The following is a 27,435-nucleotide window of genomic DNA, read 5'->3' on the forward strand; positions in this document are numbered from 1 at the left end:
TCGGTCGATCGACTAACTGTTGTTGTTTGAAATCGGCCAGCTGCAAAACACTGCACTGCACAGCTGACTCTCTTTCTCTCTGTCTGCAAGCCTATGCTAGCGACAATGTAAAATGACTCGGTGAAAGTTTACTACAGCTCGGCGCGGAAAACTGTACTGCGTACGGAGCCTGCAAAGATGAACAATGGAGCGCAGATCTCGTGCATGCGCTGCAGCATCCAATAATGTGCAACTCGTTCTAACTGTAAAAAGAGACATGCGAGCTAACAAAACAAGGGAAAAAGAAACACTACTCGAAGATACCGGCCGTGATGATGATTTCACGTGGGTTTAGTTCAGCGATTATGACTATTAGTATCACTGCTTACGCATTCTAGCTTCTGATAAGATTTGCTCTCCGCGTCCATGAATCACTCATGACTTTCGCTGTCACTCGTAATACCCCACTACTCCATAACATTTTCGGCAAGCTAAACATTTTTGAGCTTTCGTTCAATTTTACCAATTGTTGTACAATTTTTTTTCTTTCGAAAAACGTTTCGAGGAGTAGAGGCTTTGCGATAAAACTCGCACGTCTAGCAGTAATTCGATCATTATCGATCGATATACATTGCTCGTTACGACGCATGCGATAAGCAAAACTATAAAAAAAAGTATCGAGCTTGCAATCTTTACACCAGCGGGTGTAAGCTACCACGCGCTTACCACAGCTACTTATCCAATACATAAGTAAACGTCTTTTTTTCGTGCGTAGGTACACAAGTATATATAGCCTACTATGTGCTAGATTCGGGCTTTTCGGCATTATTTTTAATGAGCGACGGCCACCTTGGATGAATATTGCTATATTACAGCTATAATATAAGCGATAATTATCACAAACTCGTGCGTTTGAAAAGAGCAACTCTTGCTTCTGCCGACTCTTCTGACGTAGCAATCGTAGCGCTTTGACGAAGCTGCTCTGATTTCGATAATCGACCGTTGGTTAAGTTAAATGTACATTGTATAGGCGTGCGCCGAAAACAGGAATTTCTTAGTTTCGTCGTAAACGGAGCTGTACAGTGAGATATAGATGCGGTGAGTCCTTGCGATGCGTCTCTGGGCCGACAAAAAAACGATATAACAGCAGCGGCGGCGACGTCGGCTCATGGTGCACGCGGAGGGGGGGCAGCGATGCCGTAAAGTACACGTGCACTCAACGACGCAGTCGACAGCCGCAGAGCATAGGTACATGACGCATGTATGTACACAGCATAGAGACGTAATCATCGCTTAGCGAGCCGTAAGCGCGACAAGCACAAATGCGGTGTAATGTATACAGAACATAAGTAGTGGTGCAAGGCAACGGGGCTCCTCAGTCTCGGGTCACATATCGGCCAGGCGGCTGCGCGACCGCATCTCGATTCTCGGCCTGCCTTCTTCGCTCTCGAGTACGAGGCCAGGTATAAAACTATCGCTCCTGCAAAAGTGCCACACATCGTCCGCCGTACATCAAGCACATGTGTGTGCGTGCGCTACTCGACAGTCGGATTACGGACAGAGCAAATCAGGCGGTCGGCGTAGGCCTATCCGCGCGTCTCGTGTCAGTGGGCGCGCGCAACCAGCGACTCGGCAGAGCGCGCTATCCTAGAAGCGCCCAAGCTACTCGCGTACCGCACCGAGCAGCCGTCGAATCAGTCGAGTGATCGCCGTGCGGCGCGGGCCCCAGTTTTCGAGCGATTGCGAAAACGGAGAAACGCGCGTGGCGCAAGCAATTTCGGGCCCTCGATACGCCGCCGAAGCCAACTCGCGCGGCCTGCCTTTCAACACGACGAGCCTGTGACTCGCTGGACCGATTGTGATTCCGTGCTCGACGACCACCGACAACATGGCAACGACCCAAACTACCCTCTTGGAGCAGTCCTGCTCGTTTTTGTCCTCGGCCACGCACTGCACGCTCAACAAGAAGGCGCAGCAGCCGGCTAAGCAACACAACGGCTTCAGCAATGGACACGCCGCCCCGGTGAGTGCACCCCGTCGTCCTTCCAACTATCCCGGGGCTCCTTGGCACAAAATATTCCAACAGCCACCCGGAGCCCGATTCGCTCGATCTCGTGTCATCTACTTGGCACGCACTTATCACATTCGTGACGCGTGGTAATTACGACGATGTTTAGCACCCAATGGAGTATATGGAGCGCGAGTAGTTCTAGCCTCGTTGCGAGGTCAATCGTCTGATTCTCGCTGCGTGTGCGACGTGCGTGTGTTTGTATATCGTGCCATATACATACGTGTTGTAACAGGAGAGGAGTAAGCGAGCCACGCGTTACGAGTAGTTAGAGAGAGACCGACGGAAAAAAGCTAAAGAGAGCAAAAAAAAAGAAACGCTCGTGAAGCAGTATTTACGAGGTGTGGTTCCTCAAGCACTCGAATGTAATAGTAATTTTTATCGCGCTATTTATGAGGACGCGCATTGTTATTACTTTGATTTTCCTTGCACTTGGGAAAAATTACGCCGCTAGGCAGACGGACTCTCCCCACGATGACACATCACGCGTATTTTACATTCGCGTACGCAATTCCTCAAACTTGCCTACGGCACGCGTAGCATTTTTAATATTTTCACCTCGTATCGCGTTGGCCGGGGGAGGGAGGAAACACGCGGTCGAGAGCGAGTTGTTATCATTATTTGCCATTGTTGTCGTTTGCGATCGAACACGCGCGCGTACGTTGCTTCCTAGCGCCGCCGCCACCGCCAGCATTGCGACGACATGCCGTCTGCAGTGCGGCAAAACCTTTATTATTCGCCTTGATTGAATGCACGCGAGGCAACTCTTGCGCTTGTTTAGGATGCGATAAATGCGCTTGAAATCTCGACTCGAAATCGATTCGTTTTCGAAAGACTATGTGTCTGGAGTAGCTAACAGTTATTCCCTCATTTGGCAGCGCTTTCACTTTTATTTATATAGTGTAATCCAAAGCATAATGACGAAAATAAACTTATCCAGGTCATTTGTACATTTATATTCTTAGAGCCCAACGCTGTATGCAAGAACAATTTAATTGAATCAGCTTCTCAAGTAATACTAACTCTTGCTCTTGCTTGCTTTGTTTGTAGATACTGCTAGAGGGCTCAAATGGAATTAAAACAAAGAGTAAAGACTGTCAAGTCAAATCATCCAAAAACAAAGAGTCATTTGAAAAAGTTCCATTCATCACAGCAGCTCTGACACATTTTGGTTTCTATGTGCTCATGTTACTGGGCTTTATTAATCAGCTGCTTTTCACACCAAATGTAGCCAAAGAAAAATTCAGGGTTGGATATGCTCCACTTTATGAAAATTTTGAACAGTTCTATTTGAGATATGTGTACAGAAGGATTAGAGATTGTTGGAACAGACCCATTTGCTCAGTACCTGGTGCTAAAGTTACACTCATGGATCGAATAACTAAAGATCATGGGTGGACTTTTGAGTAGGTATTATATATTCTCCTTATCTCAAACGTTCTTGAACTAAACAGTGAACAATTTGAGGTGAACTTTATTTAATAAATCTGAGAAAATACTCAGTTTAAATTAATTTTTTTTAGATTTACTGGCAAAAAAAGAGAATGCATAAATTTGGGTTCTTACAACTACCTGGGATTTGCTGAATCAAGCGGACCTTGCGCTAAAACTAGTATTGATACATTGCGCAAATATGGATGCGCCACTGGCAGCAGTAGATTGGAATTAGGTGATAGCACTAATGCTAGCACATTTACTTTTTATATATCATAAAAATAAATATGCATTTATAGATAACATTTTTGGTACGTCTTGATTGTAGGAAATCTGCCAATCCATGATGAGCTAGAAAAACTTACAGCTAGATTTTTAGGAGTAGAAGATGCTATAGTTTTTGGAATGGGTTTTGCAACAAATGCCTTAAATTTACCATCTCTTGTTACCAAAGGCTGCCTAGTTCTAAGTGATGAGAGAAATCATGCTTCTATAATTTTGGGTCTTAGACTTTCGGGAGCTATAACCAGAGTTTTTGATCACAACAGTGAGTAATCTTTATAATATATTTTTCATACCATAATTTATAACATTTCAGTAAATTCTGAACTTTTTATTCAGATGTTAAACATTTGGAACAACGTTTAAAAACAGCTATAAAAGAAGGACAACCTACAACAGGAGAACCATGGAAAAAAATATTTATTGTTGTTGAAGGTGTTTATTCTATGGAAGGATCTATTGTCCATTTACCAGAAATGATTGAACTGAAAAAGAAGTATAAGGTAAATAAAAATAATTAAAAATTATTTGATGATAAAGTTGATTATATAAAAATTTTATTCGCTTCAGGCCTATTTATATTTAGACGAAGCTCACAGCACAGGAGCCATGGGTAAGCATGGCAGAGGTATCTGTGATTATTACGGAGTTAATCCTCGAGATGTTGACATTCTCATGGGAACATTTACCAAAAGTTATGGATCTGCTGGTGGCTATATTGCTGGATCAAAAGTGAGCTATAAATACTTGAATGTAATTTATTTATATAAAATAAGCGTTTAATTTTTAATTATATTTTAGGCCTTAATCAATTACTTAAGAGTACACAGTCATGCACATACATATGCAGTTTCTATGTCCCCTCCAATTGCTCAACAAATCATTACATCAATGAAAATAATAGCTGGAGAAGATGGTACTCATGATGGTGCTAAAAGAATTAAGCAATTAGCTAGAAACACTAGGTATTTTAGACAGAGATTAAACCAGATTGGAGTAATTATTTTTGGAAGTGAAGATTCCCCAGTTGTACCAATGATGGTGTATTTATATTCAAAAATTGGGTAAGTCTTTTGACTGTATTTTTTGTAGTGTAAAAAAAAGTAAAACATAAATATTATAAGTTCAAATTTGTTACAGATCTGTAGTTCGAACTCTCACAACCAGAAATATTGCAGCAGTAGGAGTAGGTTTCCCTGCTACTCCATTGATGGAGGGTAGAATACGATTTTGTTTATCAGCTGCTCACACAAAAGAACAACTTGACTATGTATGGAAACTTATTTTATATTATCACCTCAATCATTGTCTTTACTTATTTTCAATTTCTTTTATTTTCATTATTGAACAGGTATTAGATAATATTGAAGAACTTGCTGACACACTAGGCTTAAAGTATTCAAGGAAACCACGCAATCCTAATCCAATTGAATACTATTCAGATAGTGAAATGGAATGACCTTCCTCACTGTAGGAAAAACCCTTCAAGGAAACTTGATTTGACTAAAACAATTGCACAAAAATCACCTGAATTTGAGCTTAAACATTTTTGGTGCAATGTGCTTAAGTGCAGACTGATTTTATTAGCTAGCATTAGCTTTTTTCATCAATATTCTGTTATGATTAAAAAATTATACAATTATTGATTGACCAAACATACTTTGAATGACCCACAAGTGTGGGGAATGTTTCAGAATGACTTCACTCTTGTCATTTTACACTTTTATGAAATAAAATAGATGAAGTAGATTAAATTAAGGTCAAGTGCATCATTTTCTAACATTTAAAGTTCTACCTATCGAAATAAACAAAAATTCTATAATTAAATTTGAAAACTTCTGCATTGCAGATAAATCTTGTTAATTAGATTTGAAGAAGTAACTTGTTCCTTTTTTATCGTGTAAATCTTTTTAATTATTTTGTTGGGTTATTAAATTTGTGTAAGAAGTAATTAAAAATATTCCCATGTTTATTGATTAAAATTGAATGTATATATTTATAAATTATTATGAAAACTATATACATGTAAATACATTCGTGTAAAATTTTTCAATACATACAAGAAGGCTTGCTATATGTGTCATAATGAGACAAATTTTAGAAATTGTCGAATGGTAAAGCCTTCCTTTAATACTTTATAATCTTATGAGTTTTTTAAATAATATGATATACATTTAATAAACTCATATGTTAAAATCAGCTTTTCATAGTTCTCTTAAAAGTTCTTTTTAACTTACTTGTGAAAGAAACATAGAATTACATTGTTATTCCAATATATACATTTCTAATTCCAACGAGAGAAAACTTTGTTAAAGAATAATTTATCGCACAACTAACATGTAAACTATCATTTGGATAAGCAAAACACAATAAATATTTGCTTAGTATGTTCATCAACATTCTTCATTCATAACATTAATTAGTTCTGTAAAATTCTAACTAGAAAACATAAAATAAATAAAATAAACTAACCTGATCGTTTACTCACAAATTATTAACAACTTAATTGTAAGCACGACTTACAATGTCTTGCATTCTACTTAATATTGTGCTGTTCAAACATATGCAATTTTCTGGACGATAAGGAGGCTCAATGCGCACAGTATCTTCAATTAGCAAAATACCATTCTCTTCTGTGACGGGAAACTGACTATCAGTTAATAATTTAAAAACTGAATTTCTACGTTCCAGTAACTCTTCCTTAGACATCTTCTCGATTGGGGTGACGAACATTTCAGGCAAAGGCATTTCGTTTTCAAAAGAGCAATCAATGCTTTTGATAGCAGATCGCATAATAATTTTCATAAGCATTGCATCTTCTCCACCTTTTGATTGCATCAGTACGACACTATGAATTAATTAAAAAAACATCTTATCATTTTTAGTTCAAGGGGTGAATAATAATAATGATAGAAAAACATGATGTAAACAAGAATCCTAACCTTTCGGACACCGGGTCGATAGTATAAACAATGCCAATGTGAACATTTCCATCTTCGGTAGTAAGGGTAACTTTTTTATTGACATAACTTCGAAAGAGTATTGGATCGTTTGTGTAGATTTTTGGCAGAAAATTTGTTGAAGCGTCTTTGCTAAGTTGAGATGACATGTTTTTGAAAAATTGTTAGTCTTGAAAGTTTATATCACTTTTGTGATACAATATAAAAAACTTAGTTATATTGATCGTTTTGATAAAGTCAACTTGACGTTGGTCTTCGAATCAAGTAAAATATGTTTAACACAAATTCTTATTTTCATTCGGCAACGAAACATTTAATTTAGTAAGCAAAAAATGAAAATCAATGTCGCGGTATTCAATGATTGAACGACCTCTTGCGAGACACGCTCGCAAACTGACAACACGAGTTTAAATTGGTTTAAATTTTACAAGTCATTAGACAGGATCATTTTTAATCAAATTTGTTTTTATATATGCTAAAAAATTCGTTCATAAAAGTAATTATAAATCTTATTAATATTTCAGCCATTGGCTACTAAAATTTGGCTAGTAAAAAAAATAATTATTTACAACATTCAAAAAGCAATAAAAATTTTAGGATTAAGTAATGAGAAACATAATTTTTGTTATTTAAAACTGTATTTAATAGATGCAACAGACTTAAAAAACATTCAGAATAGTCAGCTTAAGCAATAAATTCGTATGGGATTGGTGCAAGCATTTGGGGCTCACCCTTTCCCTTTACAATATGTGCTGGTCTTGGTTGAGCTGGTTGTCTCTTCAAACAGACCTTGGTTTTGTTCTTCTTAGCTTCCAATCTCAACTTTTCGTTTTCCTTGACTCTTCTCAAGAAATCGTCTCTACATTTGCTGTGCTTAACGTGTTCAATGCGAACATTGATTCTCTTGGGTAGGATCTTACCCCTGACCCTCTTGTTTACGATGATACCAAGGGCATGTTGTGTCACATTGAAGACGCGTCCAGTTTTGCCGTGATAATCTTTGTATGGCATGCCCTTCTGGATGGCACCATCACCCTTGATATCAACAATGTCTCCAACTTTGTAGACTCGCATATAAGTGGAGAGGTGGAGGGTACCCCTTTTGCGGAATCTCCTGGAGAAGAGATCCCTCGTTCCACGACGATAACCTTTTGAGTTGGTCATTTTGAACTAAAAACAGAAAAGTAACAATATGATTAAGTATGAGATTGATTGCCTGCTTGGACTATAATTACAAAAATGTGAGGTTAGAGAAAGTCAACACAGTGCGAAAGTACAATGATCCTTTGAAATAACAATTTTCACAACAAAATTGTCAACGAGATAAACTTTAGCATGATTACTTAAAATATCTCAATGGATATGTCAATTTTATTAAAATAAAAAATAGGGTAATGATTTGATGACCCACGTGTTAGTACTTGTTGCCGTGTTCGTATGTCACCACGGTATCAATAATTTTTCGAGTTAAAAACTCAATTTTGCGAGACAACAAGGATCATCAATCACTTTCATGAAAATAACGTTCTTAGTTTAGTAAAATTATCGTAGAAAAATTGCAAATAAGTAATAAAATAAACAATTAATAAATACTTACGTCGTCTCTAGATGAGTATAAAACTTTCAAAAAACTAAAGAGAGGTCGCTTCCTATTTTTGCTGACAGTCACTTCACTCCTTGTTCGAGCGTGACACAACGATTTAACGAACGCCAAGCCAAGTGAAGCATACACCGCGGCGCCTTTATTCAAATTTCAACGTTCAAACTTTTGGGATATAAATTTTCATCTAAATTGGTATTCTACTGATATAAAATTCACATTTACTTTCATGATAGCAATAAAACTTGTCTATAAAACTGTAAAATGTCTAAAAATAATAAAATAACAATATATTTAAATTTTATAATTGCTACGATTATCGGTCATGGTTCATGAAATGGGTCCCGATCAATTAGTATATTATATTTTAGAACTTTTCAGAAATAAAAAGCAAGAAACTGCTACTTCTCATTATTTCTATGAAATGAAGTAACATTTTTTTATAACAAAATTCGCACGTTTATTTGAAGCAATATCCACGTAGGCGGAGCCACATCCCGTAAGACAATATGCGTTTTTGCGGCTGTCTATGGAGTCTCGCGTAGCGTTGCTATATACCGACTACCGAGTTTATTTATGAGATCACTTCTCTGAGATTCGTACCAGCCAAAGTTGTCAAATAAGGTAGCGCTTGAGAGAAAAGAAGAAAACGAGAAAGAAAGAGAGAGAAAACCAATGCGTATATGAGAAGCAAATCGGCGTTTATAGCGCAGCGCTAATACATCGCAGTGCACAGTGCACACATCAAGATTGTTGCATTTTGCACGGCAAGCAAGGCTCGACACACATCTCGGCCGCCGCGCGACGACGTCTCTCGACACACCCTATCCCGCAGTTTCAGAGCTTCCAAGTCTATATCTATGTAAATGTGTACACAAGTTGCGACCGGCTCGAAAAGCAATCGCTGCTCGAATGGATCGACGTAAAAATAAAGACCACATAGGATATTCGATAATTTCGATTGTTGAGTGTTGACTGCTAAGGCAGCTACCGTGTGGCGTGTACATCTTAGCATCATCGAAAGTCATCGAGCAGCTCTCGATAAGCATTGCGTGGATAACGATAACAACTAGGAGCTTGCTCTGCGGCTTTTCGTGATTTTCGCATCCAAACGCCTTACAGGCCTCCAACTTGCTCAACATGGTGAGTAAGACAGCTCCGACTTACTCATCGCATTGCTAATTATTGTTTGCGTGGGCAATATGCTCGTTCTAACCTGCCTTATGCCAAATTGCAATTTGCTCACACAATCTGTCAAAATGGCGTTGCATAGTTGTAAACATTATTAAAACGATTTTTTATCATGTTCATGACTTTTCATAACTACTGTTCATTATCCTTTGCTTAGACCGAACAACAAATGGACTGTGCTTTGGACCTTATGCGTAGGCTACCACCACAGCATATTGAAAAAAATCTTAATGATCTTATTGATTTGGTTCCCTCACTTTGTGAAGACTTACTATCATCTGTTGATCAACCATTGAAAATTGCAAAGGATAAAGAATCTGGAAAAGATTACTTACTTTGCGATTATAACAGGGATGGAGATTCTTACCGGTAAATTACTTAGTACAAATGTTGCTTTGAATGTTTTCTGTAATAATATTTGTGTAAATTTTGTGTAGATCACCTTGGAGTAATACTTATGACCCTCCATTAGAAGATGGGTCAATGCCCTCAGAGAGATTACGAAAACTAGAAATTGATGCGAATCATGCTTTTGACCAGTATCGAGAGTTATATTTTGAAGGTGGTGTATCTTCTGTATATTTGTGGGACTTAGATCATGGTTTTGCAGGTGTTATATTAATAAAGAAAGTTGGTGATGGTTCGAAAAAAATTAAAGGATGTTGGGATTCTATTCACGTTGTTGAAGTTCAGCACAAATCTTCAAGCAGATATGCACATTATAAACTTACTTCTACTGCCATGCTTTGGCTGCAGACAAATAAGCAAGGATCAGGCACTATGAATTTAGGTGGCAGTCTTACTAGACAGGTCAGTAAAAAAAAATAATAATGTTTTAAAAAAAAGTTCTATGTATACTGAACGAATGAGAATACTTTTTGTACCAGCCGCCTAAAAGTAACTATTTTCCTAATAATGTGCAAAGCAGAAAATGTTACATTGAGGCAACAGGGTTTCAAACATTAGCAAAAATGAACAAACATATTTTTTATTTTTATTTATAAAAAAATATTTTATATAAATATACAATTGACTATTTATGATGATAATTTATGATTTTTTATAATAACTAATGTATGTTCTATGACTCATGAGAAAATATTCAATTATTATTCACAGGTTGAACAAGATTCGTTAGTCAGTGAAACTTCTCCACACATCGCAAATATCGGCCGCATGGTTGAAGACATGGAAAACAAAATACGTAACACTTTGAATGAAATATATTTTGGCAAGACAAAGGATATTGTTAACGGTTTAAGATCAGTACAACCCTTATCTGATCAAAGGCAGCAGGCCGCTTTGCGACAAGACTTGGCGGCAGCGTTACAGAGGCGAAATGCCAACAATTGATCCTCCGAAAAATCCGAAAATTTTAAAGATGACGACTGTGAATAGAGGAGAGTAAAGAAGAAAAAAATTACAAATCAATTACGACTTAAGGTCTTGCACAGCTTAATGCGCTAAACTTTGTTATTACATGTAGGGTAAAAATAAACAGAGAGAGAGAGTTGAAGTCTATTATTGAGCCCCTCCAAAAGTGCTCAAAAATATCGGTTTTTTTCATAAAAAAAAACTCATTAATAAATAAAGCGAATAATATTTATATTGAAACAAAAATGCATTTTGTTACAAAATTCCTCTTGGGAGTTTTCATCTGTTTTTACTGTAAGATAAACCAATTAAAATTGAAGATTTTTTTTCTTTGATTCATGCAATCTTCCATACCCGGAATTTCTTACTCCATTTTAAAAACTTTTCAATTATTGTATATTTCATAAATATCGCATTATTAAAATAAAATTTTTAAAGTATTATTACTTACTATAATGAGACGGTACTATCAGACTTTTTGAAAATTTTCAGTTTATGGTGAATTTTGATTTATTAAATTTTTAAATAATATATATACATGTATAAAAGAAAGATTTTTAATGTATTAAAGCGGAAAATAGTATCTGTTAATTTTTATATCTTGCAATATTTTGAACAATATTTGATAAGATAATAGTAACTAGTGCATAAAATTTTAATAAGTCACATATGAGTCCTGAAATGAAGAGAAAATAAGTGTTTAGTTGCATTATTATCTTTTTATTGAATCATATTTTAATTTTATTTGAAAATGTAAAAACTTAAAGATTTTTACAAGCTTCAAATTTATATGTAGATGTATAATTTTAAAAATCCATTGATTTTGGTCTATCAAGTTGAATAGTTTGAAGTAAGTTTGAAATGTAATTTATTACAGCCTAACTGTAACAGCAGGTTTAACTTTTCCCATATACTTTTTATCAAATTTAAATTATGGTAGTTATTATGTGCAGAAAATTTGGTAAAATATAATTGAATTTTTTTCCAAAATTGTTCACTTTTTTAATGGTTTACATATGTAATTATTATTATTATTACATATCGAATTATCGATTTATATTAATCACAGAATATGAAAAAAACATTAAGACAGCATTTAATTATAGATCATTTATAGTTGGATGAAAGTGGTCTTTCAACGTGATTGGCTGTATATTAATTATGTGGTAAAAATGGAAGTAGCACCTTCGGCCATCATTTGTCATAATAAATGTTCAATTTTATTTATTTCTTTTTATTTCATAGCAAATGTAAACAAAATACTCAGTTTTTTAGATAAAAACTGCAGAACAATTATTGTTCTACTGTTTGGACTTGTTCATTTCAATGCACTATAATATTAAATATTAAAGCATAATGTGTTATTTTTAAGGTAATTAATTATTATCAGGACTCAACAATATTTACAGTAAATGTACTGCATGTGGACTTAATAACTTTAAATTCTTAATGATGACAGGAGGCCCAAACCGTTACAAGCCTTCAATTCGGTAAGTAATTTTTACTTGTGGAGTATGAAAAGGATTAAATTGCTATACGCAATAATTATTTCATAGTTCATCACCTTGAATAATTAATATAATTCTTCAAAAATGTATTATGAAAATCTAATGTGCACATTAGAATTATTTGGCTTACCGTTACATTAATCAAAGATACACATGTCTAGTCGTATCAAAGCTCTAGAATATCAAGAAAAAATAATTATTGCACTCATAAAAGATCTCATCGATCAGTGTGCGTATCTGTTAAATTATCAGTTACACATGAAGAATTCCAGTTATCTTTCAAATTTATTTGTATTTGCATAAACATACTTTCATTAAGACATGAAGCATTCACTTAGTTACGAAAATGTTCTCTTAAAAAAATATATTTAGCTGTTTTAGGGAAGTTTTGTTTAATTATAAATGAGAACATGACTTTTTACTAGGGCTTTTTTTCAATCATTATGCATTTTATGTTAAACATAATCTATGTTCTAAACATGGATCGTTTTGTATGATAATAACGAGTCTTCATAAATAATTTTTTGTTTTTTTAAGTAATTTCCTTTGAGGCGGTTCCAAAGCAAGACCAATATAAATATTTAAAAACACGTTTTATGAGTTTTCCACTTGATATTTTTCAACAAAGCTCCAAGAATGTATAAAAAACAACAAAATGAAGACATCCTTGTAGCTTATTAATGAAATAGTCAATGGAATTCTCAAAAAAATATGTTCAAAATTTAACATTATAGCCCTGTTTTGGTATCTCCTTAAAAAATATAGGCCATTTTTAGAGTGGCTAAAAAATTGATTATTCAATTTCTATACCATGGCCATGATTCTGTGCAAATCACTAACGGGTCAATAAAACCTACCATATTTAAGAGGTACGCATTATCAAAAATTAAGGTAAAAATGCTATGATCTTGGCATTCAATACCAGTTTTGGTCTTTTGATGAGTAAAAAATATTTTTTTTCATACTTAATGTAGTATAAAATAGAGATAGAAAATTCATAGTTACAATTCATAGTAGTTTTGTTTAAAAATTTATTAACATTATGAAATTAACAAAAAGAAAAAAAGATTTTTGTGTAAAGGCTTTTTTCAATTTATTTCCATTTTTCAATCTTTCGATGTAGTTGCTGCATATATCATGTATAACAAACAACATGTGTATTTTAGTGTAAAAAGTTTCTAAGACTGAGATATGCAAACTTATATGTAAGCTCAATCTTACAATAATTAGAAACTTTATGCTCTTTAGTTTTCCTTTCGGTTAATTGTATGAAAGTATTAAGGATGTTACTTTGATAAAAAAAGTTGGTGGTTCTTGGTTGTCAAATTTATTGTAAGTTGATAGTTGACTTAATGCTTATTAACCAAAAGATGTTGTTCGGCTGGGCAGTAAGCATTTATTTTAACTGAACACAATTATTTATCGAGGGCAGTATTGGTTTTGATAGCAATTACTACCTCCTCGTTGCAGGCCTTCAGTACAGTACACTGAAAAAGAAAAAAAAGAAAAAATCAAAATATTGTTGTTATAAAAAATTGCTAAATTTTTGAATCATCATAAGTTACCAGTAGCTCTTTGCCAGCATCGTAATCAGCGCGGAGCTGAGTACCTAAGTCACCATCAGGAATTTTGAGATCCTCGCGCAAGTCTCCGTTATCAGCCATCAAGCACAGGTAACCATCATCAGAGATGTCTGTGAGCTGATAATCTTCTCTCTTGACAAATGGTACATCCATGTTATGTGTGGATGGGCAGATATCTTCATACTTCTTGGAACTGAAGATATCGATACCAACAAGATGGACCTTGGCGTGACCGTGCTTGCCAGTCTTAGAAGTGGACATCTCCACAATTTTGCAAGGTCTGGATTTCAACATGACAAATCCATTTTTGCGAAGTGCAGAGCACTGCATAGGATATGTGACAGAGGCTCCAGAGTCACCAGTCTCAAAATGAGTATCTTCAATATCTGCCATATTTAGTTTGTGTTTTGATTAACTGTAAATAGAAAAAAAAAAAAAAAAATGGTAAAAAATCAATGTTAAAATGAAGGTAAATTTATTGAAATTTTTTTAGCAGAAAGAAGAGTAACTAAAGAGTTTTCAAGGTATGAATCACTTTATGAAGCTGTAAGATAAGTAAGTGTCGTAGGTATTTTAAAACAAGATTCAATACTGGACGCGTGGGAATACGAGTTGGGCGGCTGGCGACTTAGGTTCGGCATAAACACATAGTCGATATGTATGCCTACGAAGTACAAGAGAAAAAGACGGAGCTAGATATAAAGAGAGCGCGCAAACGAGGTGATATCCGTTCGTTTCGGCGTTGACCATGTGGCAGCAAGGAAAGCACGCGGTGTATGAAAATCGAGCAATCCGAACCTAGCGTATTGCACGTGCGGGTGTACAGAACGCAAAATACAGCATTACGGGCACTTTTTCGCTGCATAATTTCGAGTCGAAAGCGAACAAAGTTAGCATATGAGAGAACGAAAGAGAGAGACAGAGACAGAGGCAACGCAATCACAGGCTGTGCCGAGAGCGCGCGGGTGTCCCCTAACCCTCAAAAAATTGTAACGCGGCGTGTTCGTTGCTCTGGCTAACCCACCAACCTCCACCGCGTGTGAAACGATGTCTCCTCACAAGGCGGATTCAGTAACACAAGGATGGACAAAAAACAACGAAAAACACTTGTTTACGCTAAGCTCGATAAAAACGACTTGGCTGCGAGTTTAGTAGATAATGCATAAGGAAAAAAATTTCGAGAGCACACGGCACCAGTGCTCAATTGGGAAGCAGAGAGCCGCGAGACGGCGGCGAGCCTCAATGAATATTTCTCTCGTTTTCGTATAATAGCCAAGGGTTGACAGAGTTGATTCTGCTTCAACACAAGAACACTTGAAAAACGTCCTCGAACTTGGTTAATAATATAGCAAAGTCAGCACTTGGTTATTACCGGTCGAAAATGTCGATTCAACACTGAGAGACAGAGAGCAAGAGAGAAAAACTTGGTCGTATACTCACATGTGATCAAAATGGATACTCTAACCAGAAGAGTTCTCTTGGTCTTGCTTACTGCTTGCTTACTACTGCGAGTTTTGGCTGCGACCGTATTGGTATTAAAATTCGACTAGCAGGGGGCGCATGCGTATTACAGCATTAAGACTTGGAAATTGTTCGGACTTGGCTCTTCGGAGTTCGGACTCCAAACGGCGATGAGAGAAAGAGAAAGATAGAGCGAGGGCGACGAAGAGCGGGGAAGAGGGAGAGATAGCGAGATGCGTGTACCGTACAGAAATGTAGGTATGTATGCGTACCATCCGTCGTAATTCGTCAGAAAAAGAAAAAGATCGCGCGCGCACACATAGGACATGCAACTTGGCTGTCGAAGAAAGAGAAAGAGAGGAAAAAAAGGAGTCTCGCGGTGGAAAGCGGAATTCTAATGTGAGGACGCCACCAATGATTGCCACCATAACATTGCTAATTGTAATGAATCATATTTTTGCTATTTATGATTTTTTTATACTATGACACTTGCGGCTTTATTCTCTTGACAATGGAATTCACAAATATTTATTTCTTACGGAAATTGCCAAATTTTTTGACTCCGTTTGTTCAATTATCAGCCAAAATACCGATGCTTGTGTACAATAGATTTATAACGGTCCATTAAATTTCGAATGCTCATTTATTACTATCGTCATTCGAAATAGTTATCGCGGTCTTTAAAAGTATGTCAACTAACTTAAGAGTAAGTACAGTTAATGTCATTTTTGACAGTTTTGAGGATTTATCGCTCGTAATCCTGATTGACGAATTCCGACAATTTTCCAAGATATGAAAAAGTATGAAGAATACGTAATTATTGCATTTAAAAAAGAGCATTCTTCATTAGATGAATAATGTGGATTCATCAGTGTACTTTTGATCGGAGTTCATGCCGTATAATTTTCAAAACTCCACTCGAGTGTTTAAACGTTTGTAAACTTTGTATAGCCATTTAAGGCTGTGCTCAGACCATCAGGTGCAAACATTTATATATTGACACGCAAACGTTATTGGAAAATCGTGTTTACTATATGTAGGTATACAAAATACATGTTGTTTACGGTTTCCCCGATGATTTTGCGCCATTTTTCCATGCAAATTGTATATCTATATGTTTATTGTAAATACACAATTCTTCAATACCTGTGCGTTGCATTGCTATGCTGACTTTGCGGTGTGCCGGTGAAGTGGCTATTGCTTCGTATAATCGTATGTCACACTAACACACTGCAATACATAGAGTGCCTTAGCCATCTAGCGTAAACGAGTCGAATCGTAAAAGCTATGTTGCCGACGATGTTCATGGAGCAGTCCGGCAATGAGTTCCCGCAATCTTACAAATTGCCCAGTAAGTCTGTTTACTTGAACTGCGGGACTTCTCTGACTACATTCGTAAATAAGTTTATTACGAGCAATTTTTACCCAGTCATAGCTCATTGTATTGTACAAGTGACGAGATTTCGCTTTACAAAGTTTCGATCGATTCACGGTTTACAAACTGATAAAAAGTGATGGGGTTGGATAATGATTTAGAACTGCTGCCATGCAGTTTTCAATTTCATAATTTTCAAGATAAAGTTGGCGAGGTTAACTTAATCTGCCAGATCACGAAGATGAAACAGAGTTTCTACGTCTGGCTCGCTGAATACAACGATCAGAGTTTAAAACACTTGGCGGTCGCTTCGACTGTGGCCGGTGATGGCAAAAAACAAGTTTTGTCGACAAAAATTTTGGGACCCATCGTCGATGACACTTCGTCGTTTATCGCGTCGAGACTTTCCGCCAAAGTTGGTGTACCAGTGTTTGTGAGCTTTAACGTGATGACTGACAATTTGTCATTGCCCGCAATTGAAAAGAGAATTGCTCAAGAGTTTAATAATCATCCTGAACTTCTAGTCTTTTAATGTGTAGCTGAATGGTGTTGTGTAAAATTTAACTTTAACAAGTTAATTATTTAATGTAAAACTCAGTGTTAATTTTTCATCATCCATTTTTATTTAAAAAATATAAACATTATAAACACTATAAGTTCTTTAATTACAAAATTTAATTTCAATTTTTAAGATTTATCTCTTTTGTCATTATTAAATTATAAGCATTATATGTTTAACAACATTAGAAAAACATTACACATAATCTGGCAATGAATTAAGATTCACATGTAATTTTACGTAACAACATATTCAATTATAGTAAGTTCTCAGATGAAATTCAACAATATTTCATGGAAATAATGAAATAGTAAAGCTAAAAACTGTATGAGTCTATGTATTTCATAAGTCTTTTGTTTCCTTGGTCTTAAATATTTTTTATTACAAGTAGGAATACTTGATCTGTTTGATTCTTGGAATCACTTAGTTTGTCGTGCGAGTATTTAACAGAGAATTATACAATGAAAAAATTACTGCTGCTGCTCTTTTTCAAGACTATAATCATCTACTGTATATCCAGTACCTTTGGCATCGGTCAACCAAGGGTACCTGTTAGGACATTCGGTGCAAGTTTCCATATACCTGTGTAAAAAAAACAATAGTCATTACTTGTCAAAGTATTATTTTGAAAATATTAAAGACGGTACCTAGTTGTTGTGAAATTAGAATCAGCTGGTTTAAAGTCAAGTGCACACTTGTTAGCATTGTTGCAAGGAGGTTCAGGTAAATTTTCTTTTTTATTCTTGCAATCCCAGCCTTCAAAATGACTAAGTTGACTAAGAGGCTTTGGTTCTGTCATCCAGTGCAGAGCTTGGTAAGCAGTTACAAAGTAAACATCAGGCCTGGAAGTAAATTTTTAATTTAAAGGGATGAATACATTAGAATGAAATACTAGGTAAAATGTTAAATTTACAGAGAGTTTGCCCAATCAAGGAATTTAGCAAGTCCATTTTCCAGCTCCTTGATCTGGAACCAATTGGTGTGGAAGGGCATCATATAGGGTGCTCTGTTCTGTTCATAATAACGGTTGAAGTCCTCCTGAAGCCACTGGAACACATCATCGGCGTCGTGACTGTGGAGCACACATTGATCAAGGTAGGGACAATGGCCACCATCGTAAGTTTCCACGTAATGAGTGTTGAGTGGCAACTCCCAGACGCCGGGGAAGGATTTTGTCGGGCAGGTGCCGGCCTTGCACTCGTGCGGGATCTTGTAGTCCAGAGTGTAGGGCCAAATGGGGGTTTTAACCGGTGAGACTCCGATACTGCTGTCGTAGATGAAACCGTAGTCCTCGATCACCCTGTACTGGGTGTTGCGGCCTGGCTTGAGATACGGAGCTCGCATGCCTATGACCTCTTGCTTGGAAACGTTACTAAAGCGTCTGAGTATTTCCCGCATACCGATCATCTCGTTCACCCACTCGTCGTAGTCCTTGTCCTCGAGTCCTTTCTGGAGACTGTAGGGGGAGCACCCGAAATGGATCATTCGTTAACGAACGTCTAAAGATGATGAAATGTTATGGGATGTGGATGTACACTCACGAAACGGTTTCCACGGCGATTTCATGGCCGTCGTGCGCTAAACTTTGAACCATGTTGTAATTACAGTACTCGTGAGAGATGAAGAAGGTACCCTTGATGGGACAACTGTTAGGGTTCAGACGACCCGAATTGAAGATTTTTTGGTAATGATCGAAGTTGTTGTGATTGATGGCTCCATCGAAGGTCAAAATGATCATCTGTGGGGTCTCGGAAGGCTTGAGACCGCCCGGGATGATGGTACCATCCCTGGAGCAGAAGCAGTAGGGCAGCTGACACTCGGACGTATCGCATCGTTCGGCAAGATCGGTTGGCTCCTCGGTTATCGGTGCCGGAGCTGCGTTCATGCAAGCATAGATAAAAGTTTAAAGCTAGCTCAATAATATATCACAGGTTCATCTTTGGATACTCACTCGTTGGGATTGGTCCGCATCGGGCTTCGTTTTTAAAGGTGCAAAACTTGCTGATGTCGTCGAAGTACAGTCCCGATGGGCAGCGGTTCAAGTACGGGTAATTGTCGACGCACTGCAATTGTCAACGTGACATTAATATAAAAAAGCTCTCGGGAGCAAAGTCGATGTACATCGTTGTCGTGCATCAACGTACCTGATAAAATCGCCTGCATGTGGCTGGATCGGCGAAATTGCCGTTGCCCTGTCCCTCTGGACATTTGAATTCCTCGAGCTTGACTTTGCTGGCCTCGTTGTTGTTGATGTACTTGTTGCCACCAGATTGCGCGTTAGCTGCGAAAATCAACATAAATTGACGTCTACATGGCAAATGTGCTCGGACACGCTTATCTTAGGCTGGCCCACGTACGGCGGCCGATTGTTTATGGGTCTATATTTATACAGGCGTCCAGGCGCACATACAAAAGAGAAATTGTTTCGAGAAAGCGCATTATAAGATCGATGGGTCCCGCACGCGCGCGACTCTTGCGCTTATTCTCGTTGAACGTATCTACGGCGCGCATCTATTCCACAACCAGCGCTCGCTGTTATTGCTATTGCTATAAATATATGTATTATGTACGTGAAAGACGAGCCGATTTGGCCGATAAACGACTTGAATTTCACTCTAAGAGATCCTTGGACGAGCTCCCCTCCCCCTACACCCACACACACGCACACACTTATACTCGCACGTACAAACATGCTAGCACAATTGCGAAAGCAAAATTATTATGACAGGCTCGAGGATCGATTTTTAGCTCGTGAGTGTATGTCGAGCAGTCTTCGAGCCCAAATTAAGGAAAAACAAAATTCAATTTTATAAATATATTTTTATAAATATAAAAAGCGGCCCCTCTCACGGTTAAACAACTTTTACCCGATTTTATTTGAAGGTCAGTCCGTGAATTTCGAAGGTTCTATTTTCACGCGCGCATTCCAGTAGACTAATTTTACATAATAATTTTTCTCAACGAAAGTTGACTCCTATAAAAATGCGTATAGACACACATGTTGGAAAGAAACCGGTATTTTATGTACGGGTGCACACGTATAGATTTGAGGAACGCCGAGCTAAGTAACAAGTTATTACATACATAGCAGCTGCCGAAGCTAAACGCCCGACAGTCCTCGCTCGGTGAAAATTGAGAATTTTTATACGAGACAAATGCCGGCTGGTGTCGAAATTTGTCAATACAATCGCTTCGAGCCATTTGGGCTCGTATGAATATTCAAAAACAAAAAAAAAGGAAAAACCGTCCAACTCATTGCCATTGCTCATACAAAGTCGTTTCGAAAATCTGCTCTTACATTGTCAGAAATGTCGATACTCCGAGGCTCGAGGTGACTTTGATTATAAAAGCTTCTTTAACGAGTGTGAGATTCGAGAGGCAGAGTGCGTAAGGCTGCGCGAGGAACCGACAACAGATAAAAGAAAGTAATTTTATAACCATATAAGGAACGAGTAAAACTTGAATTCGATGCAAATTCAACGCGAGGAAACGAGATTCTAACGAAATACTCGGTCGAATTTCAATTAAATCATGCGTATTGACGCAATTTTAGCCGATTCTTGGAAAAAATAAGAAAAATCGCTGCAGCATAATGTATGAATCGTTACAGGCGGATAGGAGACTCGGTCTTAAAAATAGACAGAGAGGCGAAAATAAAAGGAGCGCTAATCGGCGCGGATCGCGTCGATTTCGTACGTCGCACATATAATGTGCATGTGTGCGATCGTGGCGTGACAGGCTGCACGCGCGCGTCTACATAAACGAAAAATTGTAACAGTAAAGTGGAAAGTGAAGGTGCATGTTTATGGAGGAAGGTGTACGGCTATAGAGGCAAGCGTGTGCCGAGAGTATACATTTATATACACACACAAATACTGTGCAGTATATAGCGTAGGTATAAAGTATGAGCGGCCGTGCGCGTTGGATAGCTGCACGGACATATCTATCCAACGCACAAGTGCAGAAACACGCGAGCGAGCGAGCGGAGCGCGTTCGGTCTCGCTTTTTTACCTGCGCGCTCCGTCGTTGCAGCAACGACGACGAAATTACGAGAGAGAGAGAGAGAGAGAGAGAAAAAAAACGAGCAGGGCCGATCTCCTAATAAGGGCGAATGTCGACGTTTAGGCGTGTCGCGCTTTTGCTTCGACTATAAGCTCCGCTGTTATATCTGTTGGTAAACACGCAACGATTAGGATGCTTACCTGTCGAAAAGACGAGCAGCAGTGCGAGGAGGCACGGGCCAGACGACGACGAGCCGATCATCCTCGACAAGGACGACGTAGCGACGCAACACACGGCAAAGAAAAGAAAAGTCTGAGTAGAGTCGCGCTTACGACGCGCCGACTGTTATGAGAGCTGTCTCGATGGCTCTCGCTCTTTATTGCGGAGGACCACTGCTGATACTGCTGCTCTGCGAACTGGCCCCTCTAGCACTTGGGACTTGGCTCGGGACTCGGGAGAGCGAGTCCGCAGCGCAGATCGCGTATTGCGCCTTATCGGCCGCTAGACGTCGCGCCACCGCCACCACCACCGCCGCTGACCGCTGACTCGCGTAACGAGCTCGGCATTACCGATCGGTCGAGCTTCACCGGGCCCACGAGCTATCATTATCGCCAGCTTCGCTCTTTCGTCGTGGGACAACGAGGATATTATTCAATCGTTCTTCATTGACTCTTTTTTGTATTATATTTAAAAATACTTTTATTTCTCACTTCGTATTGATAACATATTGCACGTCCAGCGTGCCATCGTCACAGTTCATATTTAGCCATGACAGGTCCTTTCTTTTTCTTCTTCTTCTTCTTCGATTCCTTGTCGGAGTTTCTCGGGCCGATCTGAGAATTCGGATTGGAATAGCCGGGCTCCCTCTCGATTATCTCGAGTTCTTGACTGGCCAGATGAATTTTCTCGAGAGTCGTGTCGTCGAGCAGAAAGCGGCAACGTTCTACGAAGCCGAACGACCAGCTAATCGTCTCCGATAGTTTTTCTTTGATCTTGAAAAACAGTCGAGCCATGTCCGGCTGTTTCCACACGATTTCGGCGAACAGAGCCGCGTTTTCCAGCACATTGGAGATCGCTAAGCGAAACAATTAAACAACAATTCACAACTCGATCAATTTTAAATGTCAAACTCGATTGATTTTAAGACTCGTACGTACCATCGACGAATTCGGCATCTTCTTCGCTGGTGGCGTTCATGAAGGTCGTCCGAGTGAGTTGGTCATCGGTGACGCTGTTCAATAACAATCGCCTCGACTCAATTACCTCTATGATCGTGTCAAGTACAATGTTTACCATATTATATCGGAGCTCGTATTTGGACATTTTCTCGATGCTCTGCACGGCTTTGGCGTGCTCCTTTCTTCGCTGCACGAACAATCTCTTGTCTGCGTTATTTTTGCGTTACATCGATTAGTTAAGAAACGATTGCGTTTTCGATAATGGTAAATTTTTCATTCAATGAAAAAAGGATACACAACTTCTTATCGGCGTCCGATGCAGCGATCGATACCACCTCGTCGCTTTGACTTTTGTCATCGTTCGATTTTTCCCGCCACTCTGCACTTTCGGTTGCGCTCTCGACCTTTTCAATTTGTCGAGCTCCATTCGTCAGCTGCTGCTTCGCGACGTTCAGACCTTTTGCCACCGGTCGGGTGCTATTCGCCGCTTGGCTACTTAACACAAGGGCAGCAAATGTGAAAAAAATGAATGTGTTGAGTAACATATCCAAGCTGACCCATTCACTTTCCACCGCCCACCGAGAGTAATATCTGTCACAGTGCAATGATAACCGCTCGTCCTATTCCGTGGACAAGGGCAACAAATATGCGACGGACACCTTAAAACGAGCGATTTTTATTTTGTCTTTTGTAACTGTTTCTCACATGCACACCGTCCAATATTTACCTCACACTGCCCTAGAAGTGAGAAACTGAGAAGCGCTGTGCACTTTAGCCGGTTTAGTGGCTGATACTGTGTAAATATCACGACATCGTACCCGCGGCGCGTTCCATGTGTATAAACTTATGCTGCCATCTGGATTTTTTAGAAAAATTGTCGACGTGACTACTTGACAGTAATACACACATGCACTCTTAAATACGAAATTCGCAACGACATAGTCATTGAGAACCGAATTGATAGCTATTGATGATAAGCGCATTCGTCACGCCTATCAATTTTAATTCTGCTATTCGTTTGAATTTGGTTGTGATCTTTACTGCTGCACTGGGCACTCGCGATACTTGATCCTATTCAGACTGTAAGCTACAAAGCGCAAAATCAGCTTCGGTGTATACATGTTTATATAGTGACAGGTGTTTTGTTTCAGCTCTTATAGGTTAAAGGGCTATTTAACTGTTACAACAGTGTAATATCAAGTATGTTTAAGCCCTGACCTGCTTCAAAATTGACTGAATTTACTTCTATTTTATTAAGTACATCCAATTCATTTTCAATAGCTTAGAGTGATAATTGTTATAGATTAATTGCAGCCATGAATGACACAAGGCTTGATGTAAGTTCATTGACTTGCGTCTATTATTTGTTCATGAACAAAAGCTAATAGCTATATTTTGAACATTGCAGATGTTTGATGATGGAATGATTGCTGTTGACGCCCAAAATGTTCAAGGAGAAATGACAGTTGGGCCTTCATTGAGAAATCAAGCAACTTTAGGAGAACCTGATTTTAGCACATTAGATGAACCAATAAAAGATACTGTTGTATGTGTTTCTTTTATTTTGTTTGTCTATGAAAGTAAGCTTCTTGCAATAAAATCTCTCATCTTGTCTTTTTTAGCTTAGAGACGTAAGAGCAGTGGGTAGAAAATTCTATCATGTGTTGTATCCAAAAGAAAAGAAAAGTCTACTTAAAGAATGTAAGTTTGGATTTTAAATAATTTACTTCTTGTTTTTACATTCAGCATATGATAAATCTGTATCCTTTTTTAGGGGATCTATGGGGACCATTAGTGCTTTGCACTTTTATGGCCATGTAAGTTACATTTATTATGTCTTGATATAAAATCTTAAAATGAATTTTATTTATTTTAAATTATTATGTTAATTATTAATGCAGGATTTTGCAAGGATCCGAAGCAGCAGATAGTTCTAATGATGGTGGACCAGAATTTGCAGAAGTTTTTGTGATAGTATGGATTGGTTCAATGGTTGTTACTCTAAATAGTAAACTACTCGGTGGCAATATGTGAGTCATATAGTATTTCTTATCTAATAAACAGCAGTGTTCACTAAATTTAATTTTGGTAATTCTTTGTTGTAGATCATTTTTCCAGAGTGTTTGTGTTCTAGGTTATTGTCTGTTGCCTACAGCAGTAGCTTTAATTATTTGTCGAGTTATATTAATGATGGAACAAACTGTACTTCTATTTGTGCTAAGACTTATTATAACTTCAATAGGATTTATTTGGGCTACATATGGTAAATCTAATTGTCTTACTTAAAAATTTTACCAGTGAAAAGTATTTCATGTAACTTTACTCTTTATTTTAGCATCTATGGCATTCCTTGGTGATAGTCAACCAGCTGGACGAAAAGCTTTGGCAGTTTATCCAATATTTTTATTTTATTTTATAATATCATGGTTAGTCATATCTCATACAACATAAAGGTACATTTAAAGTTTATGATAGGCTGTACAAAAAATTAGCACAAGATTGTCACAAAAAATGCTTGTACAGAAAATTGCAGTACTAATCTTTGTACTAATAATGTATTTTAGTGCATTTCGTAAAGATTTGAATTTAAATGCTGTGATGCAATCAACTTTAGTATTTAAGTGCTGTTGATCAGTTATATGACTGGTTTGTATTATGGATATTTGAGATTGCTCTGGAAACAATAGTGACAAGTAGATTTTTTATCATATAATACTTGAACATGATGCAAAAACACACTAGAAAATCTTTTCTTTATTTTTATTAAGTTTGTACATTTTATTATAAAATTATTTTGAATGGAAATATAAGTCCTTCCAAGATTCAGCCGTATAATGAAAAAAATGGTGTGTATGTCTTCAACGAATTGTACATATATATACAACTTCAAATAGTCAATGAAAATAAATAAAAAATAAACATATATAAAACTGACTCATTATACAATTATTTACATGTAAGTAAAATATCGTTGCAATTTTTTCAAAAGACTCTTACTGTCCGCGTGTTCAGGGTAAGCATCCATGGCTTTTTGTACAGCTATGTAACTCGTTTGTAAATCTCCAGTCTGTAAAAAGGCAAATGTATCAAAATTATGTACAAGTGCAAAGGGCAACTTGTAAGTATAGAAATGATTACATTGTAAGCCAAAAGGGCGCTGTTGAAGTGCGGCTCGTAAGCAAAACTGGCTATGCTCGCAGCCGCGTGAAAGTAAACTCGGGCCTCGGCGACGTTTTGATTCTTCATCTCGAGTGCACCCAAGTTATTGAGGGCCGGTGCATGTTTGCTATCGTAGTGGATGGATAATCTCAAGCACTGGAGCGCCATTATCCAATCGCCGGCACACTGGAAGAGGGCGAGAAAAATTACAGGGGATTGCGGAGATGCAAGAGTTTGGCAGGTCGAAAGAAGCGTACAATGGCAACGTGCGAGATATTGTACCAGACATCGGCGAGGGCCTCCTCGGTAGCCAAGCTCAGTGCCCTCTCGAAGCAGGATATGGTGTGGTCGTACTGTTGGGCGTAGAAGCAGCATAGGGCCAAATTGTTGAAGAGCTCGGCGTTGTGCACGCCCATCTGCAGCAGTCTGCGATAATAGCGCACGGCTATTTCCGGCTGATCGTTATAAAAGTGGTGCAGTCCGATGCTGGCGATCGCTTCGGTGTTGGAGGCGTCTTCCTGGGCGATTATCTTGTAGTATTTGACGGACATGGTGACGTTGTTGAGGCCCTCGAAGACCCGCGCCATCTCGCAGAGTATGGACACGTCGTTGGGAAAGTAGTCGAGGGACTTTTTGCAGAGCTCGAGGGCGGCCAGCGGCTGATCCAGCCTGATGTAGACCCGCACGAGCCTCAGGACGGTCTCGATGTTTTTGGAGTCGCGCAGAGCCGACCTGAACTGCTGCTCGGCGTCTCTGGTCAGGCCGAGCATGTAGTAGCACTTGCCCAGCTGGAGCTTCCACCACCAGTCCTTGTACTGGCAGACCTGGGTGGCCTGCACCGCCAAGTCCAGCGCCTGCGAAGAGCAAAAGGTCGTCGCATCGTCGCAAAGGAAAAGCAAGGGGGGCGATCAACTTACGTAGCGCGGGTCGTTCTCGTGATGGTAAATGTACTCGAAGAGGGCCTTGGCGATGCTCGGCTGCGAGGCGTACTTGGACACGTTGAGCCGGGAGAGCTGAATGAAGGGCCCGCCGGGCTCGGTGAGCATCGAGGCCGTGCCCAGCCTGATGCTGCGAGCCCCGCTGGCCGTGATGGGCCTGCCAGCGGCTCCGGTCCTCGGGGTGCGCAGCACCTGCTCGAGGCTCTGCGAGCCGTCGATGGCCGACTGCGTGGCCGGTCTCAGGACGCCGGTGACGGGCCGTCCGGTCTGGGTCCTCGGGCGCATGGCCTGGCCCGGTAGCGCGGTCCCCGGCTGGCGCAGCGACGTGCCCGGCCTCGGCATCGAGGCTATCGTGTCGTTGTCCAGCAGCGTCTCGGCCAGGCCCTGCTCCTCGGCCTCGATGTCGTCCACGTAGACCTGCAGGGTCAGGGCGCGCATCTTGAGCAGCCAGACCGCCTGGTCGAGCGGACTCTTGCGCAGCAGCTCGCTGCAGATCTGGCAGCACTGCTCGTACTTTTTGCGCCTGAAGAGGCTCAGCGCCTGGAACAGCTCCATGCTCGTGCCGAGCTGCTCGCCGCCGCTCGACGACTGCTGCTGCTGATCGTCGACGAGCCGAGCGCCGCCGCTACCGAGCCTCTTGTCCGACATATCGCTACCCACTTACCCCAACTCTATACCTCCACGTACTTCTTTGTATGCGTATAAAACTAAACAATTACCTATAAGAAAGAAAAAGAAAGAATAGGAAACTATAGACGCGATAAGCGACGAGTCGCGAGGCTGT

At 39.0% G+C, this 27,435-nt stretch overlaps 9 protein-coding genes and 1 pseudogene across 12 annotated transcripts; 4 read left to right on the forward strand and 6 right to left on the reverse strand.

Annotated features, from left to right (window-relative positions):
* Positions 1 to 1,356: 1,356 nt before the first annotated feature.
* On the forward strand, positions 1,357 to 5,521 carry LOC106660387 (serine palmitoyltransferase 2). The gene is made up of 9 exons (XM_014383332.2): positions 1,357 to 2,002; positions 3,098 to 3,453; positions 3,571 to 3,716; positions 3,810 to 4,028; positions 4,103 to 4,266; positions 4,334 to 4,495; positions 4,565 to 4,827; positions 4,904 to 5,033; positions 5,115 to 5,521. The coding sequence occupies exons 1-9, from the start codon at positions 1,868 to 1,870 to the stop codon at positions 5,220 to 5,222; spliced, it is 1,683 nt and encodes a 560-aa protein (XP_014238818.1). The 5' UTR covers positions 1,357 to 1,867; the 3' UTR covers positions 5,223 to 5,521.
* Positions 5,522 to 5,743: 222 nt separating this feature from the next.
* Positions 5,744 to 7,096, reverse strand: LOC106660388 (gem-associated protein 6-like). Its single transcript, XM_014383333.2, has 2 exons — positions 6,706 to 7,096; positions 5,744 to 6,611 (listed from the first exon to the last, which is right to left on the reverse strand). The coding sequence occupies exons 1-2, from the start codon at positions 6,870 to 6,872 to the stop codon at positions 6,266 to 6,268; spliced, it is 513 nt and encodes a 170-aa protein (XP_014238819.1). The 5' UTR covers positions 6,873 to 7,096; the 3' UTR covers positions 5,744 to 6,265.
* A 246-nt stretch (positions 7,097 to 7,342) lies between these two features.
* LOC106660462 lies at positions 7,343 to 8,425 on the reverse strand (annotated as a pseudogene).
* Positions 8,426 to 8,888: 463 nt separating this feature from the next.
* Positions 8,889 to 11,207, forward strand: LOC106660416 (F-actin-capping protein subunit beta). The gene is made up of 4 exons (XM_014383375.2): positions 8,889 to 9,466; positions 9,672 to 9,883; positions 9,952 to 10,324; positions 10,634 to 11,207. Exons 1-4 carry the CDS (start codon positions 9,464 to 9,466, stop codon positions 10,865 to 10,867), a joined length of 822 nt encoding a protein of 273 aa, XP_014238861.1. The 5' UTR covers positions 8,889 to 9,463; the 3' UTR covers positions 10,868 to 11,207.
* Positions 11,208 to 13,464: 2,257 nt separating this feature from the next.
* On the reverse strand, positions 13,465 to 15,527 carry LOC106660397 (eukaryotic translation initiation factor 5A). 2 transcript variants are annotated; one of them, XM_014383345.2, is made up of 3 exons: positions 15,420 to 15,527; positions 13,962 to 14,394; positions 13,465 to 13,883 (listed from the first exon to the last, which is right to left on the reverse strand). In XM_014383345.2, exons 2-3 carry the CDS (start codon positions 14,370 to 14,372, stop codon positions 13,812 to 13,814), a joined length of 483 nt encoding a protein of 160 aa, XP_014238831.1. In that variant the 5' UTR covers positions 14,373 to 14,394; positions 15,420 to 15,527; the 3' UTR covers positions 13,465 to 13,811. The 2 variants fall into 2 exon arrangements, with proteins under 2 accessions (XP_014238831.1, XP_014238832.1); XM_014383346.2 differs by having other exon boundaries at positions 15,352 to 15,420.
* Positions 15,528 to 16,726: 1,199 nt separating this feature from the next.
* Positions 16,727 to 17,427, forward strand: LOC106660510. Its single transcript, XM_014383485.2, has one exon. The coding sequence runs from the start codon at positions 16,955 to 16,957 to the stop codon at positions 17,345 to 17,347; it is 393 nt and encodes a 130-aa protein (XP_014238971.1). The 5' UTR covers positions 16,727 to 16,954; the 3' UTR covers positions 17,348 to 17,427.
* A 53-nt stretch (positions 17,428 to 17,480) lies between these two features.
* Positions 17,481 to 21,656, reverse strand: LOC106660483. Its single transcript, XM_014383453.2, has 7 exons — positions 21,577 to 21,656; positions 19,519 to 19,655; positions 19,326 to 19,437; positions 18,916 to 19,249; positions 18,288 to 18,830; positions 18,022 to 18,216; positions 17,481 to 17,956 (listed from the first exon to the last, which is right to left on the reverse strand). Exons 1-7 carry the CDS (start codon positions 21,635 to 21,637, stop codon positions 17,845 to 17,847), a joined length of 1,494 nt encoding a protein of 497 aa, XP_014238939.1. The 5' UTR covers positions 21,638 to 21,656; the 3' UTR covers positions 17,481 to 17,844.
* A 265-nt stretch (positions 21,657 to 21,921) lies between these two features.
* Positions 21,922 to 23,124, reverse strand: LOC106660432 (coiled-coil domain-containing protein 134-like). 2 transcript variants are annotated; one of them, XM_014383396.2, is made up of 4 exons: positions 22,850 to 23,124; positions 22,534 to 22,761; positions 22,087 to 22,451; positions 21,922 to 21,998 (listed from the first exon to the last, which is right to left on the reverse strand). In XM_014383396.2, the coding sequence occupies exons 1-3, from the start codon at positions 23,097 to 23,099 to the stop codon at positions 22,126 to 22,128; spliced, it is 804 nt and encodes a 267-aa protein (XP_014238882.1). In that variant the 5' UTR covers positions 23,100 to 23,124; the 3' UTR covers positions 21,922 to 21,998; positions 22,087 to 22,125. The 2 variants fall into 2 exon arrangements, with proteins under 2 accessions (XP_014238882.1, XP_023317739.1); XM_023461971.1 differs by lacking the exon at positions 21,922 to 21,998 and having other exon boundaries at positions 22,038 to 22,451.
* Positions 23,125 to 23,547: 423 nt separating this feature from the next.
* LOC106660434 (protein YIPF6) lies at positions 23,548 to 25,440 on the forward strand. 2 transcript variants are annotated; one of them, XM_014383397.2, is made up of 8 exons: positions 23,548 to 23,636; positions 23,706 to 23,891; positions 23,963 to 24,100; positions 24,177 to 24,255; positions 24,329 to 24,371; positions 24,456 to 24,584; positions 24,660 to 24,817; positions 24,890 to 25,005. In XM_014383397.2, exons 2-8 carry the CDS (start codon positions 23,871 to 23,873, stop codon positions 25,003 to 25,005), a joined length of 684 nt encoding a protein of 227 aa, XP_014238883.1. In that variant the 5' UTR covers positions 23,548 to 23,636; positions 23,706 to 23,870. The 2 variants fall into 2 exon arrangements, with proteins under 2 accessions (XP_014238883.1, XP_023317740.1); XM_023461972.1 differs by lacking the exon at positions 23,548 to 23,636 and having other exon boundaries at positions 23,768 to 23,891; positions 24,890 to 25,440.
* A 52-nt stretch (positions 25,441 to 25,492) lies between these two features.
* On the reverse strand, positions 25,493 to 27,352 carry LOC106660499 (tetratricopeptide repeat protein 8). The gene is made up of 4 exons (XM_014383472.2): positions 26,631 to 27,352; positions 25,971 to 26,567; positions 25,693 to 25,899; positions 25,493 to 25,621 (listed from the first exon to the last, which is right to left on the reverse strand). Exons 1-4 carry the CDS (start codon positions 27,297 to 27,299, stop codon positions 25,505 to 25,507), a joined length of 1,590 nt encoding a protein of 529 aa, XP_014238958.2. The 5' UTR covers positions 27,300 to 27,352; the 3' UTR covers positions 25,493 to 25,504.
* Between the last annotated feature and the right edge of the window lie 83 nt (positions 27,353 to 27,435).

The sequence above is a fragment of the Trichogramma pretiosum genome, unplaced genomic scaffold (genome assembly GCF_000599845.2).
Source record: "Trichogramma pretiosum strain Unisexual culture from Peru unplaced genomic scaffold, Tpre_2.0 scaffold27, whole genome shotgun sequence".
Classification (NCBI taxonomy): Eukaryota; Metazoa; Arthropoda; class Insecta; order Hymenoptera; family Trichogrammatidae; genus Trichogramma; species Trichogramma pretiosum.